The following is a 19453-nucleotide window of genomic DNA, read 5'->3' as shown; positions in this document are numbered from 1 at the left end:
TCCCCAACAGGAGGCAGTATGATGCCTACCAATGCATGTATCCTTCAGCTGAAAAAAGAAGAATGAACAAACTGTTCGAACTTTCATATGGTTACACCCCGAACCCCTTTACTGGCCCCTAATTCCTGCGGTCCTTCTGCAACTCCACACTGTGCTTGTCATAGTGGCCAAGAGTTTGAGAAGGAATCTGGAACAAATTTCAAGACTTCTTAGGTGTTGCTGTGGTGCTTTCATAATGGCTCCCCATTCACCAATAATGGTGGCGAGTTGAACAATAACAGCACCCTTGTGTAGATTGTTTCTAGAAAGCCTTGAGTGGAAAATAAATAAAGAATGAAACACGGCAGGGCTTGTGGTATGATACCGTTACCATGCAGGAGTTGTTTATTTTTCAATAACAGCATGTCTGGAAGTTTTTTAATTCGTCTTGTACCACACCAGTAGTTACAATTTTTCGCTTATAAAAGAATAAAACATTGTACTTTTTTATCCCTTTAAAGTAAGGTTTAATGTTTAAATTATTCAACACGGTGGTGTAAATGCAATTATATGTATACACTGTTGACAATTTGTTTGAGTTTAAATGCTGATAATTTGGAGTAATGCTGCTGGTGATGTAGGTTAATGCAAATACACAGAATGACAGAAATGATCATAAATCAACCTGCCAGTTTTGTAAAAGTGTTTAACTGCTATTGATACTTTTAAATCCACTATATGCTACCATGAAAAAGCAATATACCCCGATCAGCCATAACATTAAAACCACTGACCGGTGACGTGAATAACATTCATTATCTTGTTACAATGGCACCTCTCAAGGGGTGGGATATATTAGGCAGCGAGTGCTTAATACAGGCCTCGAAGTTGATGTGTTGGAAGCAGGAAAAATGGGTTAGCTTAAGGATCTGTGTGACTTTGATAAGGGCCAAAAAATTGCGATGGCTAGACGACTGGGTCAGAGCATCTCCAAAACGGCAGGTCTCATGGGGTGTTCCCGGTATTTGGTGGTCAGTACCTGCCAAAAGTGGTCGAAGGAAGAGCAACCGGTGAACTAGTGACAGGGTCATGGGCGCCCAAGGCTCACTGATGTGCATGGGGAGTGAAGGCTAGCCCGTCTGGTCCGATCCCACAGAAGAGCTACTGTAGCACAAAACGTAATGTTTGCTATGATAGAAAGGTGTCAGAACACACCTTTGCAGCTTGCTGCGTATGGAGCTGCGTAGCTGCAGACCGGTCAGAGTGACCATGCTGACCCCTGTCCACCGACGAAAGTGTCTACAATGGGCACATGAACATCAGAACTGGACCATGGATCAGTGGAAGTAGGTGGCATGGTCTGGTGAATCACGTTTTCTTTTACATCATGTGGACGGCTGTGTGTGTGTGTGTGTGTGTGTGTCGCTTACCTGGGGAAGAGAAGGCACAAGGATGCCCTATGGCAAGAAGGCAGGCTGGCGGAGGCAGTGTGATGCTCTGGGCAATGTTCTGCTGGGAAACCTTGGGTCCTGGCATTCATGTAGATGTTACTTTGACACGTACCACCTGCCTAAACATTGTTGCAGACCAAGTACACCCTTCATGGCAACGGTATTCCCTAGTGGCAGTGGCATCTTTCAGCAGGATAATGCGCCCTGCCACACTGCAAACATTGTTCAGGAATGGTTTGAGGAACATGACAAAGAGTTCAAGGTGTTGTCATGGCCTTTAAGTTCCCCAAATCTCAATTCAGTCGAGCATCTGTGGGACAAACAAGTCTGATCCATGGAGGCCCGACCTCACAACTTACAGGACTTAAAGGATCTGCTGTTAACGTCTTGGTGCCAGATACCACAGCACACCTTCAGAGGTCTTGTGGAGTTCATGCCTCAACGGATCAGAGCTGTTTTGGCAGCACAAGAGGGACCTACATAATATTAGGCAGGTCATTTTAATGTTATGGCTGATCGATGTCTTACCAACAGATACATAAAATCATGTACAGTATTAGTATAGTATTGCTATATCATGTATAGTAATATTAATTACTGTTACTATTCATGTATAAATAAGACATTAGTAATTAAAAGGATCAACTAACATAGTGGTAGAAAAGCCATTAAAGTTTTTGTGCTTGAAATTGGAACTTGGAGTAAGTTGTATCAGTTTACAGAGGTTTGTGTTGTTCAGTTTATTTGGTCTGATTCTTTTGTGTGTTATTGTTCTTCCTGTAAATAATTAATTCGTCTTTATTAACCTTGTCCACACACTCATTCATACCCAGGGCCAATCTAGTGTAGCCAGTCCACCTGCTTGCTGAACAGACGGTAACCTGAGCTCAGGATCAACCCAGAACCCTGGAGTGGTGAGGCAACAACGTTACCCACTGCACCATCATGCTGCCTTTCTGTGAAAAATTAAAATTAACAATAGAAATTCGCATTTTGCATCTATAGCTTTGCATAGTACTGTTACATAGATGGAATAATTTGAATGCTGATTTTATGATAATGTCCTTCAGTTGTTATCATATCAAACCTAGGTGTGGTATCGCAATTCTTAATGCCAAAATGAATTGGTAGGCATCAATGAAGGATAGAATGAATGAATGAATGAATGAATGAATGAAAATGAATAAAAAAACACTTACTGAAGTTATTGAACACCCAAGATTCAATGTGTTAGCACTAAACTATAATTTCTTCCTTGTTATGAATATAAACTACGGTTTTGTTTAAAAGTTCTGCGCACGACTGACCAACCAGGACTTGGGGCAAGTTCTCTTCAAAAAATATGCACAAACATGTTTTAGCAGTTACTGTAACATGCAGGATGGCGGTGAAGAAGCAGGAGGTGGTCACGTAAGATCTTTTATTGAGTGCAGTCCAAATATCTTTGTCAGAATTCATAGCGGGGGTAATAAAACAGGCAGGCAAAATAAAGAAATAAGCGAGGCATATCCATGATCATCAATCCAAAAAAACAGGTGGAGGTCAGAACCAGAAAGACTGGAAAACAGAAACAAGAGAATGTGGAAATCAACAGAAAAAAAGACTCAGACTTATCTTCTATGCTTTATGTCTGCTTTCACAATCAGACGAAGAAACAGATAGCCTTTAATATACAATCTAATCAGAAGATCACTGAAAACACAATATTGTTTCTGTGGCAATAAACCAGTGGCAATACTAGTGCTCTTAATCTGCAGTTTGATTCATCTCATCATTTATATGCAAAATACGTAACTGTTTAATCAACATTTTGTTGTTTATCGGACATGATAATCGTGTATCATCTTGTTGCAGTATTGAAAAAGTATCAAACTTTCAATATCTCGTGCAAGCCTACCCTCAACACACCTGGCCCAGCTCTTTAATGGTTTAACAGGTAGCTGATCAACTGGATCAATTACGGAAACTTCAAACTGAGCGGGCCATGTGGTCTCTAGAAGAAAAAAAAAAACCCTATCCCTGCCTTAAAGAGTTAACACACATACAGCCTCTGGCTCTGATGATTTGCCCTAGCTTATCACACTGTACTGTACTGTAGCATGTATTCTGTATTCACAGGTCTTGGTAAAAGAATAGTGCATGTATTGGGGGTGGTGGTGGTTCTGGGTTCCTGATCAGAAAGTCAGGGGTTCAAGCCCCAGCACTGCCAAACTGCCACTGTTGGGCTCTTGAGCAAGGCCCTTAACCCTCTCTGCTCCAGGGGCGCTGTATCATGGCTGACCATGCGATGGGATATGCAAAGAAAAGAATTTCACTCTGCTGTAATGTCTGTGTGACAAAGACTGCTTCTGCTTCTTCTGATCAAAAATGCCTTCATCAAAAACATGTTTGAAGAATGATTTTACACGCACATTGGAGTGCGCATGCGCAGGAATCCTTGGCGATGGGGGCCGGGGGGTATTGAAGCACTGGGTGATATTGCACGTACTAAAATGTATGGCCTGAAATGGAGTGAACCGGAGTGAAGAGTCAGCAGCACCTGAACCTGTAACGCTTGAATATTAAAACGTGCTTCTCCAAGAATCAGCTCGAGATTTAAAGTGATCGCTGAACTTTAACTGTTAAAGAGCGCACACAAACCTCTTGCTGAAAAGAATCAGTAAACTTTGTTACAAATAAATAAACAGTTTGATGGTGGGCGTGGCTTCCAGCAGGACACACCCGCGTCTCTCCAGAATTATGCGCGAGACTGTCTTTGAGCGAGACGTCTGTGATTCCAGCGACTGTGCGCGTGCATCATGACGGTCTGTAGCGCTTTCAGACCGCTCAGCGTGGCAGCGAGACACGGCCGCAAAATCCCCTCGGGTCAGGAGCTGCTAGCGCGCAGTGTCAAGTCACACGCCGGAGACCTGAGCCCCCAGTCTGCTGCGGCTTTCCCCGGGAAATTAAAGAGCATAGATGACCTGCCTGGTCCCAGTCTCTCCACCACGGCTTACTGGCTGTTCGTGAAAGGATATGCGGATAAAAGTCATGCTTTACAGGTTGGAAACTCCTGCTCCTACTTCTGCTGTTATTACTGCTACTGCTACTGTTATTACTGCTGCTGCTGCTGCTACTAACACTATTACTCCTACTTCTGCTGTTATTACTGCTACCGTTATTACTACTAACACTGTTACTTCTACTTCTGCTGTTATTACTACTACTGCTGCTGCTACTAACACTATTACTCCTACTTCTGCTGTTATTACTACTACTGCTGCTGCTACTAACACTATTACTCCTACTTCTGCTGTTATTACTACTACTGCTGCTGCTACTAACACTATTACTCCTACTTCTGCTGTTATTACTACTACTGATGCTGCTACTAACACTATTACGACTACTGCTGCTGCTACTAACACTATTACTCCTACTTCTGCTGTTATTACTACTACTGATGCTGCTACTAACACTATTACTCCTACTTCTGCTGTTATTACTGCTACTGCTGCTGCTACTAACACTATTACTCCTACTTCTGCTGTTATTACTACTACTGATGCTGCTACTAACACTATTGCTCCTACTTCTGCTGTTATTACTGCTACTGTTAGTACTACTACTACTCCTGCTGCTACTAACACTATTACTCCTACTTCTGCTGTTATTACTAACACTTTTACTACTACTGTTACTGTTATTACTACTGCTACTACTACTAACACTATTACTCCTACTTCTGCTGTTATTACTACTGCTGTTGCTACTTACACTATTACTCCTACTTCTGCTGTTATTACTACTACTACTACTGCTGCTACTACTAACACTATTACTGCTATTACTACTACTGCTACTAACACTATTACTCCTGCTGTTATTACTACTGCTGCTGCTAACACTGTTACTCCTACTTCTGCTGTTATTACTGCTGCTGCTACTACTAACACTTTTACTACTGCTACTAACACTATTACTACTACTGCTAGTGTTAGTGAAGTGACTTGTGGCCAAGTATGGTGACCCATACTCGGAATTTAACCCATCTAAGTGCACACTGCGACCTTTTTTGCTGCGGCGCCTGGGGAGCAGTTGGGGGTTCGGTGCCTTGCTCAGGGGTCTCACCTCAGTCGTGGTATTGACTGATCCCTACAATCCCTATAATCCCTGCCGGACCCAAGACTCGAACCCACAACCTTCAGATTCACCTTCGGGTTGCAAGTCCGACTCTCTATCCATTAGGCCACGACTGCTGTTCTTACTACTGCTGCTGCTGCTGCTGCTGCTTCTACTAACACTATTACTACTACTGCGACTGTTACTACTACTACTACTGCTGCTATTACTAACACTATTTCTCTTACTACTCCTGTTCTTACTGCAGCTGCTTCTACTAAGACTATTACTACTACTGTCACTACTAACACTGCTACTACTAAAACTATTACTACTGCTACTGTTATTACTGCTGCTACTACTAACACTTTTACTACTACTACCTCTACAGGGTGTCCCAAAAGTCCCCATACATAGGGGAAATTAACCCTTATTTACAAAATTAACGGAATGTAACTTTATTTACAAAAGATCCTCTACATGATTGCCATTTCTTTGTAAACACAGACGGAGTCGTCTCTCAAAACTTTGGCTCCCAGTCTGGCAAGAGTGTCGTGTGTGATGTCCTTGCCATGGTTCCTGTTAAAGTCAATTGCCATCTTACATTCTTACAGGCTATCTGATATTTTGTGACATTGTGTCAGTGTTAATTTCCACTCTGTATGGAGACTTTTAAATGTTACTGTCAATTTTACAGTATCTGGGTTGCCAATAAACTACCCTAAAATTTACAGTAAACAACTGTAAAACATACACTCACCATCCACTTTATTAGGAACACCTGTACACCTGCATATTCATGCAGTTATCCAATCAGCCAATCATGTGGCAGCAGCACAATGCATAAAATCATGCAGATACAGGTCAAGAGCTTCAGTTACTGTTCACATCAAACATCTGAATGAAGAAAAAGTGTGATCTCCGTGACTTTGATTGTGGCATGGATGTTGGTGCAGATGGGCTGGTTTGAGTATTTCATAAACTGCTGATCTCCTGGGAATTTCACCCACAACAGACTCTAGAGTTTACACAGAATGGTGTGAAAGACAAAAATAGATCCACTAAGGAAACAAAAAAGTGAACAGAATTTGAAAAAGAAAAATAGCAGCATGGAGATCATGGTGAAAGGAATGGTAGACAGGCCCTGAGCAGTTTCTACTCTGCAACCAGAAAGACTTGAACTTGATGCAGTCAGCTGCAGGAAGCCAACAGAATGTGATGATAATGGTACATGAGGGTACAGGGTGCTGACAGATACAATCTGATATCACTCTGAGCCCATGTTTTGCATTTTTCAAATACTGGTAGTCTGCATATTTCAGTGATGGTGTTTTTAAGGAAGTGGAATAAACAGTACTTAAATACTTAAATAAATAGTACTTAAAAATTACACTCAAATGGAAGTATAGATAGTGTGTCAAATTCGTACTTATTTAAAGTGGAAGTATCCAGCCAAAAGTTCCATTGCAGAGCCATTTTCACTGATTTAATATTTGGATGAACACTTTTGTTACAGGTGGAGCACAAGCGCCTGTACGGGCCAATCTGGCGCTCACGGTTCGGGCCGTTTGACATTGTGAACGTGGCGACAGCAGAGTTCATTTCCCAGGTGACCCGTCAGGAGGGTCGGTACCCAATGCGCACTGTGCTTCCACACTGGAAAGAGTACCGAGATATGAGGGGTCAGGCTTATGGGCTCCATGTCGGGTGAGTCTCTTTCAGCACTCAGTCCAAAGATACATAATCATTCTTTAATAAAGAAGATGTGTATATTTTAGCTCGCCTTGAGATTTAGCTCAAGTTATGTTCTAACTGGTTAGAGTGGATTTTTATGTTTCTTTCATTTCAAATCTATTCTCGAGTATTGTTTGTCAGAACACACCTTCTGTTCCCAACAGGATGGGTGAGGAGTGGTACCGAATGCGTAGTGCCCTGAATCCAAAAATGCTGAAGCTGCAAGAGACAGTTGCATATGCACCGGTCATCCATGATGTGGTGTCAGATCTGCTGCAGAGAGTGGAGCGACTGCGCTTGCGCAGCCAGGACAAGAGCACTGTCTATGACCTCGCTTCTGAACTCTACAAGTTCGGCTTTGAAGGTCAGAGATTGAACTGGAGTCAAGGTTTCCTTTATTTAATAGTAAAATTCAGAAAGTAAATGTGATCAAATCTCAGGACCTTAAAATTCAGTATAGAGTTTTGTGAAAACTCAATATTCTTCAGTCTACACTGTCTACATTGTTTTTCCTTAGTTAAAGGCTTCATATTATAATAATAACTAAAGAATAAAACATGACAGGACATGCAGATATGGGAAAATAATCAATGATTGGGGGTGCAATATCTATAAGAGAAAGATATATTAAATATTATATATATATATATATATATATTGTCTCTATATAGTTTAGCTCAAAACATCACTTTATTTCCTACATTAAATTTGCTCATTGTCCTGAAGGGTGCCAATAGTTCTGGAATTAAATGTAGCTCTCTGTCTAGTCTTACTGCAGCTCTTTCTCTGTAGGCATTTCTTCGATCCTGTTTGAAACACGCTTGGGCTGTCTTCAGGAGGAAATTCCGACAGAAACACTTCGCTTCATTGCGGCAGCTAATAACATGCTAACTCTGTCTGAGACTGTGCTGTTTTTTCCTCAATGGACTCGGAAGATACTTCCTTTCTGGAAGCAGTTCATCCTGGCCTGGGATGATCTCTATGACGTAGGTATGCTGGATGACCTCTCTGAGCAGAGTGAGGGCTTTGTGTGTATTTGTACATGTATTTATTTGATCTGGCTGCAAGCAAGGACTTCTTTGCTAAGAGACATTTATCAATATGCAGGAATTAAAACCTGCTACGAAGTAACACGGGGTAAGCTTTAACATGTCGTCTCAATGTGCTGGCCTTCAGCGCGGACTTTGATTGACAGGAAGGTGAAGCAGATAGAGGAGAAGGTGCAGCGGGGAGAGAAGCTGGAAGGCATGTACCTTACCTACCTGTTATCAAGCAGCAAACTCTCCCTGGCAGAGGTTTATGTCACCATCTCTGAGCTGTTGCTTGGGGGAGTTGACACGGTGAGTGTGTGTCCTTGTGGGTGGTGTTTATTCAGTGATGTTACTGACGTTCTCACACGCTATTACTCACGTGTTCAGATCAAGGCCGAAACAGAGGAAAAAAGAAAATTTGCTTTTTTTTTCCCCTCTGTCCCAACCTGCACTAACATAAGGAATAAAACACTTGGGGGCATGCTGTTATAGGAAAATGATCAACGACAGGGTGGTGTGATTCAACCCGATGTGAAGCGTTGTGTTTTTAAAATGTTTTATTCCTCTTATACCACAGTGATTTGCCAATGATTGCACTTTTTTATTTATTAAAGACTGACAAAGATCTTACTTTTTATTTGTTCAGATTAATGGTGTGGAATGTCCATAAAAACAAGTTAGTTCATTTTATTATCCCTCTCCAGCCTCTTTTTTTTCCTTTCTCTTAAAATCAGTAAGACAAAAAGAACTACAGCTTGTCATGTTCCTGAGAAATAGGAAAGTGCAAACTTCTCTGTTCTGAAGACTTTCCCGTGGCAGAAAACATACTGTTACAAAGCACTGACACTGGAGACTCCTCCCACTGGAGACTCCTCCCACTGGAGACTCCTCCAATAACTGTTAAATAAACATCTTTGCAACTTCTGGTTTTTCTGTAACATGCCAAGCTGCATTTTTTTGTCTGATTAACGTCAGGAGAGAGGGAAAAAAAAAACAGAGGCTGATGATGGAAAAACATAACATGAGTGAGCTAACTTCCACACCATTAAATGAATAAAAAGTACACGTCATAAGATTGTAATTATTGTCAAATTGCTATGATATAAGACGAATAATACATTTTTGGTTGTGCTTTTATTGGAAAACAATCAACTTGGGGGTGGTAACTGTAACTCCGATGCACGTCAGGCTGCATCACACTACCCTGTCGTTGAATATTTTCCTATAACAGCATTCCCCCAAGTGTTTTATTTGTTACTTAATATATCAAATTGTTGATCATGTGTTTTTGGATTTTGGAAAGAAAGCTGTTCTACACACTGCAAGTGTGTTAAATGAATTCTCTCCTCCTCTCAGACGTCTAACACCATGTCCTGGACTTTGTATCACCTCGCCCGTGATCCAGACGTGCAGAATCGTCTCTATCAGGAGGTGGTGTCTGTGTGTCCAGACAGGCGGCTGCCTACCACAGAAGACTTGAGCAGAATGCCATACCTTAAAGCTGTTATCAAGGAAACACTCAGGTACACAAGAACATGATTGATTCAGGGAATAAGGGCAATTAACACCGGATTCAGTCAAAGTTCAAGGTGCAGTAGTTATTTAATTCAAGGTCATGCTGCTTACAGTAACGACACACAGGAATACAGGTATACAGTAATGCTGCAGCACTGATAAGTCCGTTTCCACATGCGTCAGAAATAAATTTCTGTTGCGTTCATTATCTGTACATCTGTCCTTGCCATGCCGCTTTATTGAGCCTTATCCTGAGTCATGGTCAGAATTGAGTTCAAAACACATGCAGTTATAGATGTCAGAGGTAAATCCATGTACAGGGTCCAAAAAGATAGGCAGAAATGAAAGACAAACTACTACTTACAATGAGAAATAGGAACCAGAACTAGGAAGTATTATATATTTAAATATTGATGGAGGAAGGGGTGTACCTACCTCCCAGGCTTGCGACATGAGCTAAAAGTGAAACCTGACTCATAGCTGTTATGTTTGAGACTGCTGTAATTTTTTTCTAACATTAAATGCCATTTTAACTGTGTCAGCAAGATCAATGTTCCCCTGTGACATGACACACAACCGCAGACTTCTCACAGAAATAATGGAAATACACCTCCACCCAACAAATTAGCACCACAATCGCTAGACCCTTCACGAATATTTTAATCTATATATATTTAATGTGTTTCGCGGAGGAGTTTAACTTGTCACTTATTCATTTTTCCTGCCATGCATTCATCAGATTACAGAATGCAGTGTACACTATATGGCCAAAAGTATGTGGACACCTGACCATCACACCCATACGAGCTTGTTGGATATCCCATTCCAAAACCATGGGCATTAATGTGGATTTGCCCCCTTTTTGCAGCTACAACAGCCTCCACTCTTCGGGGAAGGCTTTCTACACGATCTGGGAGTGTGTCTGTGGGAATGTGTGTTTGTACCCATTCATTCAATGCTCCATGTATTTGCATATCGAGCATGTCAGTGCTTTGTAACAGTACGTTTTCTGCCATGGGAAAGTCTTCAGAGCAGAGGGGTTTGCACTTTCCTGTTTCTCAGGAACATGACAAGCTGTAATTCTTTTTGTTTTACGTTTTGTTTTAAGAGAAAGGGGGGAAAAAAGAGGCTGGAGAGGGATAATAAAATGAACTAACTTGTTTTTATGGACATTCCACACCACTAATCCAAACAAATTAAAAGTAAGATCTTTGTCAGTCTTTAATAAATGAAAAAGTGCAATCATTGGCTGTAGCATTGACATGACCCTTCACTGCACCCTGAGAAACAGCCTCAGACCATTATCCCTCCTCCACTAATCTTTACTTTTGGCATTCTGCATTCTGGTAGATCGCGCTCTCCGGCATCTGCCAAACCCAGATTCAGGAAGTGTGATTCATGTCCCCAGAGAACACGTTTCTGCAGCTATAGAATCCAGTGGTGACGTGCTTTACACCACTCCAGCCACCATTTGGCGTTGCGCATAGTGATCCTAGGCTTGTGTGCAGTCGCTCAGCCATTTCATGAAGCTCCTGACGTACGGTTCTTGTGTTGCTGCTGCTTCCAGAGCCAGTTTGGAGCTGTGCAGTGAGTGATGCAACAGAGGATAGGCTTATTTTTCAGCACTCTGTGGCTCCACTCTGTGAGTTTGCGTGGTCTATCTCTTCATGGCTGAGCTGTTGTTGCTTCTAGATGCTTCCATTTCACAGTGATAGCAGAAATTTCACAAACTGACTTGTGGCAAAGGCGGCAACTCACTGAGCTCTTCAGTACGACCCAGTCTTCTGCCACTGTTTGTCTGGTGAGACTGCGTGGCTTGATTTTATGCACCTGTTAGCAGTTGGTGTGGCTGAAACACCTGAATTCAGAAATTAGGAGGGGTGTCCACATACTTTTGGCCATATAGTGAATATGTTATGTAATTAAATACATTTTAAGGATGATACAAATACGGCATCATGGTCAGGAAAATCTATTATGCAACATAAACCCTTGACTGTATAATCTGGAGATAATTAATTTCTAGATAGTGCATGCAGACGCGAGTGTAACCAGCATGCACGTACTCACGTTGTAAAGCTCTTTGAACCTCTTTATGTATGAAGAGTGCTATATAAATGAAGATTATTATTCTCTGACATCATATGAACCTTGTTTGCTTATTGCGAAGATGTCCATTCTGGTCACAGGTAACTCATGCTCTCAGTATTACGCTTTTTATAGCTTTAGACAGGAAATATTTAGTTTATTGCATGGCAAAAGGTGGACATTAAATATATGACCAGCAAGGGGAGCTGTTTAACAATGTCAGCACACCACTCAAGGAAAGCAGAATGCAGCAGATGATCCAAAAAAAAAAAAAAAAACCTGTGTTGACCTTTCTTGGTTAGCAAAAAAGGTGACTTTAGTTCTTTAGGATATAAATTGTGCATGGTGACGTGTGTGTGTGTGTGTGAGGCATCTGGGTTGAGAATAAGTAATAATACCAAGTGAAAACTCTGTGTTTTGTGGTTGTGTTGTTCAGGGGTTTAGATCATTCACGTTTTTCAGATGTCATTTGTGCCAACTGCTGTTAGAATATTAAATTCTCGTAAATGTGGGTATATGAGTATATATATATATATATATACACTATATTACCAAAAGTATTCGGTCACCTGCCTTGACTCACATACGAACTTCAGTGCCATCACATTCCTAACCCATAGGGTTCAATATGATGTCGGTCCTCCTTTTGCAGCTATTACAGCTTCAACTCTTCTGGGAAGGCTGTCCACAAGGTTGAGGAGTGTGTTTATAGGAATTTTTGACCATTCTTCCAAAAGCGCATTAGTGAGGTCACACACTGATGTTGGTCGAGAAGGCCTGGCTCTCAGTCTCCGCTCTAATTCATCCCAAAGGTGTTCTATCGGGTTCAGGTCAGGACTCTGTGCAGGCCAGTCAAGTTCATCCACACCAGACTCTGTCATCCATGTCTTTATGGACCTTGCTTTGTGCACTGGTTCACAGTCATGTTGGAAGAGGAAGGGGCCCGCTCCAAACTGTTCCCACAAGGTTGGGAGCATGGAATTGTCCAAAATGTTTTGGTATCCTGAAGCATTCAAAGTTCCTTTCACTGGAACTAAGGGGCCAAGCCCAACTCCTGAAAAACAACCCCACACCATAATTCCTCCTCCACCAAATTTCACACTCGGCACAATGCAGTCCGAAATGTACCGTTCTCCTGGCAACCTCCAAACCCAGACTCGTCCATCAGATTGCCAGATGGAAAAGCGTGATTCATCACTCCAGAGAACGCGTCTCCACTGCTCTAGAGTCCAGTGGCGGCGTGCTTTACACCACTGCATCCGACGCTTTGCGTTGCACTTGGTGATGTGTGGCTTGGATGCAGCTGCTCGGCCATGGAAACCCATTCCATGAAGCTCTCTGCGTACTGTACTTGGGCTAATCTGAAGGTCACATGAAGTTTGGAGCTCTGTAGCAATTGACTGTGAAGAAAGTCGACGACCTCTTTGCACGATGCGCTTCAGCATCCGCTGACCCCTCTCCGTCAGTTTACGTGGCCTACCACTTCGTGGCTGAGTTGCTGTTGTTCCCAAACTCTTCCATTTTGTTATGATAAAGCTGACAGTTGACTGTGGAATATTTAGGAGCGAGGAAATTTCACGACTGGATTTGTTGCACAGGTGGCATCCTATGACAGTTCCACGCTGGAATTCACTGAGCTCCTGAGAGCGGCCCATTCTTTCACAAATGTTTGTAAAAACAGTCTGCATGCCTAAGTGCTTGATTTTATACACCTGTGGCCAGGCCAAGTGATTAGGACACCTGATTCTGATCATTTGGATGGGTGACCGAATACTTTTGGTAATATAGTGTATATATATATATATATATATATATATGTATGTATATATATATATATATATATATATATATATATATATATATATATATATGTTGAAGTATAATGTATACTTGAGTTTTAGACTTTTATACTGTTTCTTATGTTTTTGTTTTGTTGTTTTTTTACATTGTTGTGTTGATGTCCTTGTTTATACTGTATGGTGAAGCCAAAGACAAATTTCCACTTTGTGGACAATAAAACTAACTAACTAACTAACTAACTAAATTTAGCTCAACTCACCAATAAGAGCCAATTCCCAAACAACTCATTATAGTGATGGGAATTCCGAATCTTATTGGTGAGTCAGATCACTTGGCTCAGCTCATCAGTTAGAGCTGACTCTTTCGGTTTCCAGACTGCTCACTGTAGTGATGGGAATTCTGACTCTCTTCACTGAGGCTGAGCTAAAAACCTGACTCACTTAAAAGTGCAGATTCCTTTGATTCCCAAACAGTTAGTTGTAGTGATAGGAATTCTGGCTCTTTTCAGTCAGTCAGATCACCACAAAGAACCAATATTTTTTGCTCTTAAATGCATGATGGATTTTCCAGCTTTTTACAGATTATTTGCCTCAGCTCATCAGTAAGAGTCGACTCTTTTTTTGCCTAACTGTTGGATTGTTGAACTGGTTTATCTCTGTCTGTGCAGATTGTATCCTGTTGTGCCTGGTAATGGACGCCTCACCATGGAAAATGAGGTTGTTGTAGGTGGTTACTTGTTCCCAAAACAGGTAAAGCCTTACACAAGCTCAGTTTATAATATACTTCAAAAGCACTTATGTCCTTTAATGGAACTCTTACATATGCCAGTACTGTCCTCCTTTTCAGACACAGTTCCATCTGTGTCACTATGCCGTGAGTCACGATGAGAACGAGTTTCCAGATCCTGAAAGTTTCATTCCGGAGCGCTGGCTGAGGGGAGGACCATCACAGTCCCAACACCACCCCTACAGCTCCATCCCATTTGGAGTTGGGGTCCGGGCTTGTGTGGGGAAACGGGTGGCTGAACTGGAGATGTACTTTGCTCTGTCTAGGGTGAGTTATATATGTGTCTTTTATATAACTTATACAACTTAGATCCCTTGTCTGAGTACCGTCTGGGCTTTCGGCCAGTATGGATTTGATTATTGTCTAATGATCAAGATATGCATAGGATTTAGGATTGGTGGTTCGATCCTGAAGTACCATTTTACCCCTTTTCTCTCTCTACCAGCTGCTGCAGCACTATGAGGTGCGTCCTGTGGATGGAGCCTCAGCCATTCACCCCAAAACAAGGACTCTCCTCATTCCTTCCAAACCTATAAACCTGCGCTTTGTACCCCGGACCTGAAGGTGGCGCTGCTCACCAAGAGAATAAGAAAGACAAATTTTTAGATCTGTAAGTCTTCTAAGGTTCAAGTATAATAGGAAACTGCAGTGGCCCAGAACATAATAATTCCAGTGGCATCTCATATCAGAAATGAATCTCGAAAAAATTTGATCTCTGCAAAATGGACTAATATAATAACAATATCTCATGGTTAAAATGTTCTTTAAAATGTGTTATAATTCTTATAGGATTTTTATGGCCACAGTAGATATTAAGTCTCTCAGAGATGATTTTTTTTTTTTAAATTCCTGCATGTTTTCTTGCTTGCAGCACTTATGTAATAAGCCCTGTGCTATTGCTTAAAGCCCACCATTCATTATCATTATCTTCATCTTTATCTTTAATCATTATCATTATCTTTATCTTACAAAATACAGACCTTTACGCAATGGTTAAGCATTATAAACTTTGCACTCTGCCCTGAAACTTGAACATTTTCTGGTTCTGGTTGCAGGTCACAAGTTTATATTAATGTGCTTGTTGTAATACATTATCGTTTCTATAGTAACAACTTACATGTACTTGTATGGTGGATGACCTACATAATCTAGGACTAATAATAAACATTAGAAAAATGGGCAGTTATTAAAATAAACAACAAAAAAACCCCACAAAAATAGAATCGTTGGTATGGTGAAGTTTTCTTTAAGGCTTTATTTAACATTTATAGAAGGAGTCTCCAGTGTCAGTGATTAATAACAGATTTCCAGCATGGGAAAGTCTTCAGGACAGAGGAGTTCACACTTTGCAGTACAAAGCACTGAGACTCCTTCCGTGAATGTTAAATAAATGTCTTTGCATTTTCTGGTTTCTCTGTAACATGCCAAGCTGTGTTTTTTTTTTTTGTCTTATTAACTTCAAGGGAGGAAAAAAGTGAGGCTGGTGAGGGAACGGCTGTTTAGAGTCGCTATATCATAAGTGATAACAGGAGCGAATGTGTTTCATGGATGTTCCACAACATTAAACATAATCATAAATGGAAGTAAAGTAAACAATTAAGATTTTTTTTTTTGCATTAACAAATTGCTATGGTATAAGAGGAATAAAACACTTCCAGACATGCTGTTATGGGAAAATAATCAACTTTGGGCTGGTAACAGTAGCTCCCCTTCATCACACTAGGATGTTGTTGATTATTTTCCTAACAGCACGTCTCCAAGTCTTTTATGCCTTACATATTACACAGCACTTAAACTGTATCCAATAATTCAGTGCAGTAACTTGTATGCAAGAAAAAAATATAATAAAATAGCAAAAATCATCAAATCAAACCTCAAGGAACTCAACTTTGTTTCTTTAATGTTAAGATGCATGGAAGGTGTGATTTAGACTGATTTAGATTGTGGCATGGCTGTGCTTACAAACTCGCATACACACTGACTCAGCTGCTGTTTAGTTTTAGGTTCATAGGCAACGATCATGGGTTTATCCCAAATGCTAGAAGTTAATTTCGACAAAAGGCTCAGGAAATGTCTTGCTGTATTTGTAACCAATTTAGTAGCTAAGAGCCTGCTAGTTAATTGACAATGTAAAGACAATGCACTGATTAACTATGTTCGCTACTAACAGGCTGCTACTGTAGAGGCGGGACATATATGTTCTAGAGAGCATTTAATTGGATGAACACAAGATTAGTACAGGAGGAATCATCAAAAAAATGTGTAGTTTTCCCAGAAGTGATGAACTTCGTGTACCACTAAGGGAGAGGTACAAAAAGCTTTAAAGATGATTGGACAGAGAAGTACGTGTTTATTCTCTGCTTTCAATTCAAAGTAGACATCTCATCAGTTCAGAATCAGTGACGCTAGTCAAAAATGGTAAGATGAAGAACCAGTGTAATATAATTTTCTTTCTAACTATCCACTAATCATAGGTAACTGTTGTCATGATTCAGTCATGTTAGTGGCTTATCCGGAGGTTTGTAAGCAAGGACTTTTATGTAGCTGGAATACCCGTGATCTCTATCAATCTCCTGCTGCTGTTTATAAATAATAAGCAATCCAAAATGTCCAAGATGAAAAATTGCCAGCTTTATTATGAACCACATTCCAGAGATTAATAAGTGAAATACCTGCTAGATTTATTTTTTTTATGTACACATAAAGTTCTGCAGGAAGAAGCTGCAATCATGAGGCCACTCAAAACTGCTAGAGCAGATACTGACAATTATAAAGATCTTTCCATCAACAACACTGAATTTAATGAACTTTAATTTCAGTAAACGTTTCTGGCCTGCTATGAACTATGACTCTCACGTACTAAATCTGAAGAATGCTGAATGTAAAAAATAACTGTCAGACTGAGGCGGCAGTGCGGACTACCCTCATTTATCTGATCCTTTAGGCTAAGCAGCTATGTGTTTTTTTTTTGTTTTTTTTTTTGTCTCCTCTGGTTTGTTTTCTATCATGGCAAAAATATTATGTACAACTTTCAAATGATACAGAATAATACATTTAAAATTCTTAGTTACATTAAAGGTACAATGATGAGCATCGTGACTATTGTGGTATTGCACAACTTGGCATCTTTGCGATAACTTGGAAAAAAGTGCAGAATGTTTTTCATTTTTATTTTTTTTTTCTACCTTGGAAATGAACTGCAAATAATAACGAGAAGACTTTCTGTAAAAAAAAAAAAAAAAAGGAGAAAGACTTAAAAAAAAAAAAATAACAAAATAATAGTACACAGTGTGCAAATGACTTGGCATAGACAGTAAAAGAGAGAGAGAGAGAGAGAGAGAGAAAGAGAGAGAGAGAGAGAGAGCGAGAGAGAGTTCTGTTTGAAGAGAACAGTACATTCCAGAGCAACAGAGAACGTCGAACACTAACATTCAGAAACATCCACACTTAATGCACTAACAATTTCACTTCAACTTCCTCTCTATACAAGACAATCTTTTCATTATTAATATTATTATTATTAATATAATTTATTAATTCTGTTTTTTTGTCTGTATTGACTCATATTAACAGTAGGGATGCCACATCCAAGTCTAACTTAGCGTGCATCTCCAGTTCATAGCTGTACTGCAGTAGGATGCGGGACAGGCGGGACAGGCGGGACAGATGGACTCTGACTGACGAGTCCTCAGTGCTGTCCTGGCTTGGTGTAGGGTCCACTGTTGTCAAACTGAACGCTGAATGCTGGCTGGTTCGTGAGGTTTTATATTCCAGAGTTTGATGCAGGGAAGGGGGCGTGGCTTTACCGGGTCGAGGACAGCACGTGTCCCGGCACCCAGCCCTCCGCAGCAGGCGATTGGCTGTTGGCAGGTCGATACACCAGACACATGTTCTGCTGATTGGTGGCCAGGATTTGCACCTTCTCACCCACCACCACGCAGATCTCGTCCTCCTTCACGGCGTTGTAGTCCTGAGTCACCATCACCGACGACAAGCCATTACACTCCGCTTCGTCCAGGTCCTGCAGGTCAAACACACACACACACACATAATATGAACACAAATTTTTCACTGTAGCATTTAACTAGCTTTTAATATTTACCTCACTTTTATTGGCACATTACTTGTACATTAATTTTATGAATTACTTTTATTACATTTCCATTATTTTATATTTTCTATATATTATTTTAGATTCTTTTTTTTCTGTTACTTCTCTTTTTTTTAACTTTATACTGTTGCAATGTACATTTATGTACTTATGAAATTAAATGCTTTTTTCAATTCATTTTTTTTACTTTAGCGTAGTACTAGCTTTTTATATACTTTTATATTAATTGCTATTTGGTTAATTTTTTTCACGTTACATATACACATACACACTGAACTAGCTTTATTATTTGCTTTCTGTTTACTGGCACGTTTCTTTTACATTCCTTGTGTACCATTTTAATTATTGTACTTTTTTCACGCACTGTTTTATTATTATTATTATTATTATTATTATTATTATTATTATCTTTATTTCTTTTGTTTTGTTTTGTTTCTTTTCTTGATATGCATTTTAAAATATATTAATTATGTAGTCCACTTGTGACTAATCAGGACCTTGACCCATGTCTCGCTTCCTGAATACTGGACTGGACTGAGCTCTGAGACGTTTTAAAAATAAAATGTAGCAGAGCAGCTCCTCCAGTCTGCTCCTCAGTGACAGGCTGATTTATTGCAGCCCTAGAAAGCAGGATACACCAAGGCCAAGATGCATTATGACGAGAGGGAAGGAGAGAGAGAGAGAGAGAGAGAGAGAGCGAGAGAGAGATACCGCAGACCGAAGAGAGATGAGAGAACAGAAGGTAAACTAGGCCAGTCGCCCCGCTAAGAATAACCGTCCACTCCTCTCCTGAAAGATGGTGTGGGTGTGATCTGTGCAAACACTTGAGCTGAAGAGAGGCACTGCAATAACGCTTA

At 40.5% G+C, this 19453-nt stretch overlaps 2 protein-coding genes across 6 annotated transcripts in view; one reads left to right on the top strand and one right to left on the bottom strand.

Moving 5' to 3' along the window:
• Nucleotides 1-3949: 3949 nt before the first annotated feature.
• On the top strand, nucleotides 3950-17735 carry si:ch211-113j14.1 (sterol 26-hydroxylase, mitochondrial). Of its 2 annotated transcripts, XM_053229228.1 has the most exons (10): nucleotides 3950-4471; nucleotides 7048-7238; nucleotides 7430-7629; nucleotides 8058-8255; nucleotides 8442-8605; nucleotides 9653-9819; nucleotides 14367-14448; nucleotides 14546-14752; nucleotides 14931-15095; nucleotides 15949-17735. In XM_053229228.1, exons 1-9 carry the CDS (start codon nucleotides 4229-4231, stop codon nucleotides 15045-15047), a joined length of 1569 nt encoding a protein of 522 aa, XP_053085203.1. In that variant the 5' UTR covers nucleotides 3950-4228; the 3' UTR covers nucleotides 15048-15095; nucleotides 15949-17735. The 2 variants fall into 2 exon arrangements, with proteins under 2 accessions (XP_053085203.1, XP_026788832.1); XM_026933031.3 differs by having other exon boundaries at nucleotides 14931-17735.
• Nucleotides 17095-19453, bottom strand: part of kalrnb (kalirin RhoGEF kinase b) — an 82280-nt gene continuing 79921 nt past the window's right edge. For all 4 annotated transcript variants that reach the window (XM_053229192.1, XM_034311712.2, XM_053229199.1 and 1 more), the window contains one exon: nucleotides 17095-18506. In XM_053229192.1, coding sequence (XP_053085167.1) covers nucleotides 18288-18506 — 219 coding nt within the window. In that variant the 3' untranslated portion in view covers nucleotides 17095-18287. The remainder of the gene's footprint in view (nucleotides 18507-19453) is intronic.

The sequence above is a fragment of the Pangasianodon hypophthalmus genome, chromosome 2, assembly GCF_027358585.1.
Source record: "Pangasianodon hypophthalmus isolate fPanHyp1 chromosome 2, fPanHyp1.pri, whole genome shotgun sequence".
In the NCBI taxonomy this organism is placed as follows: domain Eukaryota; kingdom Metazoa; phylum Chordata; class Actinopteri; order Siluriformes; family Pangasiidae; genus Pangasianodon; species Pangasianodon hypophthalmus.
This window is presented reverse-complemented; position numbering and strand designations above follow the sequence as displayed.

Coding starts and splice junctions, on each gene's coding strand:
- si:ch211-113j14.1 (XM_053229228.1), top strand. CDS start 4,229: ATGACGGTCTGTAGCGCTTTCAGACCGCTCAGCGTGGCAGCGAGACAC. Junction 7,239..7,429: donor GCTTATGGGCTCCATGTCGG/GTGAGTCTCTTT, acceptor TGTTCCCAACAG/GATGGGTGAGGAGTGGTACC. Junction 7,630..8,057: donor CTACAAGTTCGGCTTTGAAG/GTCAGAGATTGA, acceptor CTTTCTCTGTAG/GCATTTCTTCGATCCTGTTT.